We start from the raw sequence: 6,464 nt of genomic DNA, 5'->3' as shown, positions 1-6,464 counted from the left end.
TTGAAATTGCTCCACAACCACAAACCTGCTTTCACTCATGAGAACTAATGTAAAAGTTGCCAAGGCCAGTGGATCCCTCTCCTTTTAATTTTCTAGATTTGCATAACTCTGGGGATCTATGTTTAAGCCTTCATGCTGTTTCACAGAGTTCTTTGTCCTAATTCTCATCTTTTGGCTGTCACTGTCTTACCCGCTGAAACCAGCAGTGAATGCATTGGTTGGGGCAGATAGCAAGCACCTAAAATATTGATGGAATGCCTAGCAAAGAGAAACTCTGACTAACTGACCAGAACACACTTTCCAAAAATAACAGAATAATGTAAATATATCTCACAAAACTACTGCTGACACTAGTCATACAATTCTTCTCTTTGGGGGTCACCTGTGATTTACCTCACACATCACTGTAGTGGACAAGCACTTCTACATCCTCTAATAAGAAGCTACTCTAAGTTTTGTGACAAACTTCACAAGAAAATTTCAGATACTTGCTTATTTTTCATCCTTCCTGTGTTCTGTAGCATGCTCAACCAAGTCATAGTTATGGCCACATCCAGAGAAAGATATTCCTTCTGCTTGATTTTAAACTCTGGTTTAAATGTGGTTTTAGAAGTTTAGCCATCTGTCTAAATTTATTGTAAATAAATTGTAAATAAAATTGTAAATCTGTGTAAATTTATTTATTGCCCCCCAGTATAGCAACAGCCCTGTCAGGTAAACCCCCAAAATTACTCTCTTTAGTTTTCTGCTTGCATTTCTTGCTTCATTAATTCCTTTATAAAGTATTTTTGCTGGAGAGGGAAGCCAGTTTCCTAGCTGTTTTCAAGATTTTTTTATAATTGTTCTTCTGCTGTTTAAAAAATCTAGATGTTTTTGCAAAACAGGTTTTTGAAAGCATTGGGGTCACATTTATAGCATCATGCAATCAGAGTGCACCACTTTACTTAGAAGCTAGAATTAAAAAAAAAAAAAGCCAATTCTGAGAAGTTTATCACTAGCCCAGAATCAAGATGAATTTTGTCTTTCACTTGCATCATCACCACTAGTAAAAGCTCTGTATAACCTCACTGGTTCTATTCAGTTATTTGCAACTACATTTCCTTCAAACCATGATGCTCCTATTCTTTACCATTGCCAACAGGTTTCCACAGGGGAAACAAAAGGAAGCTTCCTATGTATCTCTGCAAGTGATTACAGAAAGGAGAGAACATGCTCTAGATCCCAAACTAGTGTCAGCTCTGCAGGAGATGCTGAAATAAAAAGAGACTATTTCTTATTTACTTAGTGCTATCTAGGCCAACAATATGAACAGCTCCCTGTTTATATTCAATTTGCTCACACAACAGAAGAAAAAGAGGTTTTCTTTGAGAGTAAAATAGCTCTTTAAAACTGTTGTTATCACTCAAGTTCTCCATAATTCCTCAGTGAGCTCTTTTCCACAAATACAAACCTTAGATTTCTAAGACTTGGCATAATCATTTATGTGCATTACCTATTTTAGCCTCTCTTTTGTTGTTTGACCATGAGATAAAGTATTTTCCTTATAATTTTTGTGAGGTAAAGCACTGGGATTTTTCTGAACTGCCTCAGAAGTATAAAGAAATATCTGCCTACTTGGTAATAAGAGTATTGATAAGAAAAATGCAGCTACAGAAGTGTTTGGAAACAGGCACATCAAAGATCTCACAGAAGCTACATAAATCTCACATAAATCTGGTGCAACATTAAATAGTAATATTGCATATACATGCAGATAGTAAGGAAAGCCAGGATGAAACAGATTCCTTGTTAAAACACATTTTCTATGAGCTTGGATCTTGATTTAGTAATAAATAAATAATTAAATGTGTATTGGTTTACTATTAATATTTAAAATAATAAATGACTGCATAATTCATAATCATAAACCAGGATTTTGCAGTTTTTAAATATACATTTATTTCCTGTAAGATGTTAATGCATGGTGTGAAAATAAGTAGAACAAAAATTGAAACAGAAGTAACATCACTGATCAAAGGCAAGGGGAAGGAAAAGAACTTCCTGAATACTACCACCAACTCACAAAGAGTTAATTGTCAAAATTCCCAGTGTGAGCAATGGAGCTGTTGGAGCTGCTTTGTGAAAAACAGACACCAGAGATTTCATAGCACACATATTAAGCAGTTACACAGAGATGCTCTCAAGTCACGCTGGAGGCAGCAGAGGGGCTAAAAGGCTATTTGCTTGTTCTCCTGAGCTTTCCTAGGCTGACTCTGGAGGGCTACAGCATCCTGACCATTAGCATCACCAGGATGAAGCAGCTGCCTAAATCTTCTCCACTTCCCCACCTTGAACACGTTAGATACATGCCCAAAAGGGAATACAGAAAGTATTGGGAGGGTTCTGTAGAATGCACATTGTGGTGAGACACAGAAGCAGCCAGAGCCTGAGCTGAATGACTGGCCAGAAGCTGAGTCAGGAGGTTGTTACTTGATGCTTCCCAGAAAAGCCTTGTGGGAAATGGCCATGTCATCATGTACATTCAGTGCAATGTGTGTGTTCCTGAAAAATTACTTTGGAGAAAGCACATAGAGTTTTAAAAATCTTCCTGGGAATCCCCGTAGTGCCTTCTTCCCTGTAAAGCAAGGTAATTTTGCTGCCTCTGCTGAAAAGATAAAAAGATTTGAACAATAGGGCTACAGAGAATAACAGCTTCCCTCTCAGACTGCAGTCCAGCCCTGAGGAATCAATCATGTAAGCAGCTACTTAAAGTCTGAGAATGTTTCATAGGCTGGGCAGCGCATAAAGATTTTTGGGAATTGGGCAAGACACGCATGACCATGCAGGTGGAAATTGCTAGAGAGAAACTGTAGACTTCTAGTCAGTGTTTGAGTTGGCCACTGTTGTCTGTAACCCCTGCAACACCGAGGAAGGGCCACCTCAGGACAAAAGCTGTGTCTGGAAATTAAAAAACAAATCCATTTCGGCCAGTCTGAGTAGTGAAGAGGAAGGTTGGGGGTGGTTGCTTCCACATGCCACCCTTCACAAATAAATACTTGCAAAAGACAAGAATCTTCTGCCTCATCCATTTCCTACTTTGCCTTCCCTAGTTTCTCTTTCAGAGTAGTATTATAGCATCCTGACCATAGAAGTGATTCAAACAATAGGTTTTTATTTCCCTTCCCTTCCCTTCCCTTCCCTTCCCTTCCCTTCCCTTCCCTTCCCTTCTCTTCCCTTCCCTTCCCTTCCCTTCCCTTTTCTTTTTCAGAAAGAAAAAGAAAAGGGAGGGAAGGGAATTTTTTATATTATATATTTTTAAATTTTCTTAGTTTTTTTCTTTCTTAGAGTCCTAGCCCATAAAGCCCTGCTATTAAGAGAACTAAGCCCTGGCAAATGAAAAAGAAATAAAGGTAAGCAAGTCACTCTTGGGAGTTCAAATTTTATCCCAAGACATTCAGACAAAGAGAAAAATGAATTTTCATTTGATTTTTAATTTTAATTTGAAAAGAAGCAGTTTGAATCCACTAGATTCAGATGCTGTCTTAACAAGATATGCAAAACTTATTTTAGTGAATTACTTAATTCAAATACCGTTGTTGTGCAGTTAGGATTTTGAGGTTGGGAAACTATCTAGAAAGAAAAAAAAATTCAAGAATGATCATCTGAAAAGAGGGAAAAAAATGCAAAATCTTGTTTGGAAATCTTAGAAGGAAAAAGTAAACAGCTTGTCACTTGCAAGTAGGGGGAAATTTTGAAGACTCTCAATGCAGAAGTCTTAACAGGCATTTCTGACCCATTTGATTTCCTGTCTTTACTCTCCAGTGGGTACATCTGTGGTCAAGGTCATCCTTCTCTTAGTTAAGGAGCATCTAATGGTGCTGACATGCCATGCTCAGATAGTTTGCCTTCAAAAAGGCTTCAAAATACAGCCTTTGGATCTCTGCATTCAATTGCATGTTATGTTTTTGCAACAAGGGAAAAAAGCAGGGACAGGTACCAAGTCCTTCTGCCCCCCAATACACAGAAAGAAAAAAAAATCTGCCTTTATAAATACAACACTGGTGCTGACTGGCTAGAGCCTGCTTACCCTAATGAGCTTAAAATCTTATTTGCAGAGGACATCTGTCAGGGCAGAAGTGAGGTACGCAAGTGCTCTTAATCCATTAGCTCTAAATCCAGCCGAGCTCTCACACTCCTTTTTTTGAATCAAAGAAGAAAACCCAAGTGGGAACCTACAATGGAACAGGGCACAACTTCAAGAGCAGACCCTATGCAATAAGAACGTGGGAATTTAAGGTGAGCAGCAAAGGAAACTGACGACAAAACTGGGATCGTGATGGAAAACTCCTGAGGCACAGGCTGGTCTGCAGCTCAGGATGACACAGTGAGTTTGATTTTTTTTTGTGTTCTGGATTTTTGACCAAAAATAAGGACAAAGAAAAGATGGGCTGCACACCTTCTCGCAGTGAGACTGATAGCACTGCTGCAAGAATTGGTCTTAAGGCTTTGAATAAAACCAAAAGTGTTTTGCCAATTGATTCAAGAGATAAAGGAATCCCTCTGCTGGTTAAAGGTTCATCTTGCTACACTATTGATGAGTATGGGATTCAGAGGAAGGACTACCTGGAAGAAGAGGAGGAGGATAGACTGTCAGAGCTGGACAAAAATGATAATGTGCACTTATCTTCCAAGGCTCATTCAGATTCCCAGATTTCCAGGGAAGACAAGAAAACTGAGAGGACAGCCACAGATGCTGAAGTCGTTATGTCTGAGCTGATTGAGTCTCAAAAGCACATCACTGAGTCCATAGAGATCAGAAAGCAAACCTCCTGCGAATCAGAAGCATCGGCTTTCATCTGGGATGACAGGAATGAAAGCAACGCAAAGCAAATCCCAAAGAAAGGAAAGAAGAAAAAAACCCATAAGCTGGCAAAGCAAGGTCAACCCAACAAAAGTAAAGAAAAGTCCATTGTGGCCCCATGTGAGGCAGAGAAGAAGGTGGACTTCCCAGAGCTGCTCGTCAAGGCTCACCAGAGTGCGTACGCCTACTTACACCCCAACCTGTCCAAGTATGAAACTATTCTGCACATGGCCAACCAGGCCACCCAAACTCAGCTCTTCCTGCAGCAGATGATCAGCTTCCTCGTGCTTCGCTTTGATGAAATCAACCAGCTCTTGGAAGAAATTGCCAACGATGGGGAAAATCTTCTCAAGGATGTAGGTGGGAATCTGGCATGGCCAGCGGAAAAGGACGATTTGAAGGAGCACCCTGATCTTCTGCAACAGCTACTGCAGTACACGGTGAACAAAATGCAGCTGGTGAGTGGGATGCTGGCCTCCCTCACGTCCAACGCCCTGCAGGAGACATGCAGCTTCCTGCAGTCTGCTGCAAGCAACTTGGAAGGCAAACTGAAAGCAAAGCAGAGCTTTGATGAGCACCTGCTACGGACAGTAAAGCTGCTCGAAGCCTCAACTGTGGGATCCTCTCAGTCCCACGGTGATGACAGGACTCTCTGTTCTGAGGACAGTGGCATTGGTGTGGACAGTGAATCCCTCAAAGAGTTCAGTGCCCTCAGCCAGCATGGAGCACAGCCAGGTGACTCCTGTGCACACGGACATCCATCCCGAAAGCATGCCGGGACCGCAGAGCGTGTGAGCATGGGCACAGCTGCATCCCATGGCTGTGCTCTTGGAAGGCATTCTAAAGATGTGTTTCATTCATCTGTGCAAAGCAGGGAAGTGACTTCTTGTCAGGGTGGCGTAATAGAAGGCACTTCTACCATGCCCCACTATGCAAGCTTGAGCAAAAGCCGTTCCCACAACTCCTTGCAGTCTGATTCTACTCAGGAGGGTGAACGTTTCAAAACCTGTGAATCAACAGATTTTCCTTCGGATGAGGATGAGGATGATGACGATGATGATGAAGAAGAGAGCACACTGGGGGAGGATGATGACGCCACAAGTTTATCAGAAATGGGGAAGGATGCTCTGTCGCGGTCCCTGTCTTCACCTGCGCTCACTGATAACATTCAAAGGCAGTCCATCAAAAGGACAGAGAATGCAGATACAGAAGAAATCATTTTGAAGATGAAAGATGCCATCAGTGAAAAAATCAAGTTCGTCCCAGCTAAATCCAGGCGTAAGGAGTGGATAGAGGATGAGAGTGGAAGAGCAGTCCTAGCAAAGAGGCCCAGTACAGCAACAGGCAGACAGAGAAGGTTTGGGAAACAGCGACGGTCCAGGTCAGAGGAGTCCCTCAGAAGCCAGGCAGAGGACCCGACTCTCCTAGAGCTTCAGAGGACTCAAAAAGAGCTCAGCAAAAGGCTGGAAATGTTGTATGGAAAGGATAGAGCTAACAACCTGGAGTCGTGGAAGTCAAGAGCAGCACCTTATTTGCAGGATGATCAAGTTACATCTAGATCCTCCCGCAAGCTGAAGGCAGGCCTCTCAAAAAATTTCAGCATCCTGCCTAACCAGGATAAAGT

General features: G+C 41.7%; 1 protein-coding gene across 1 annotated transcript in view; it reads left to right on the top strand.

The window, feature by feature from the left end:
- Window positions 1–4,422: 4,422 nt before the first annotated feature.
- Window positions 4,423–6,464, top strand: part of PCARE (photoreceptor cilium actin regulator) — an 8,591-nt gene continuing 6,549 nt past the window's right edge. The window contains exon 1 of the mRNA XM_031064036.1: window positions 4,423–6,464. This exon is cut by the window's right edge and continues 1,665 nt beyond it. Coding sequence (XP_030919896.1) covers window positions 4,423–6,464 — 2,042 coding nt within the window.

This window comes from Geospiza fortis, unplaced genomic scaffold (assembly GCF_000277835.1).
Source record: "Geospiza fortis unplaced genomic scaffold, GeoFor_1.0 scaffold763, whole genome shotgun sequence".
Classification (NCBI taxonomy): Eukaryota; Metazoa; Chordata; class Aves; order Passeriformes; family Thraupidae; genus Geospiza; species Geospiza fortis.
The sequence above is the reverse complement of the archived record's forward strand: the minus strand, read 5'-3'. Positions and strand labels throughout refer to the sequence as shown.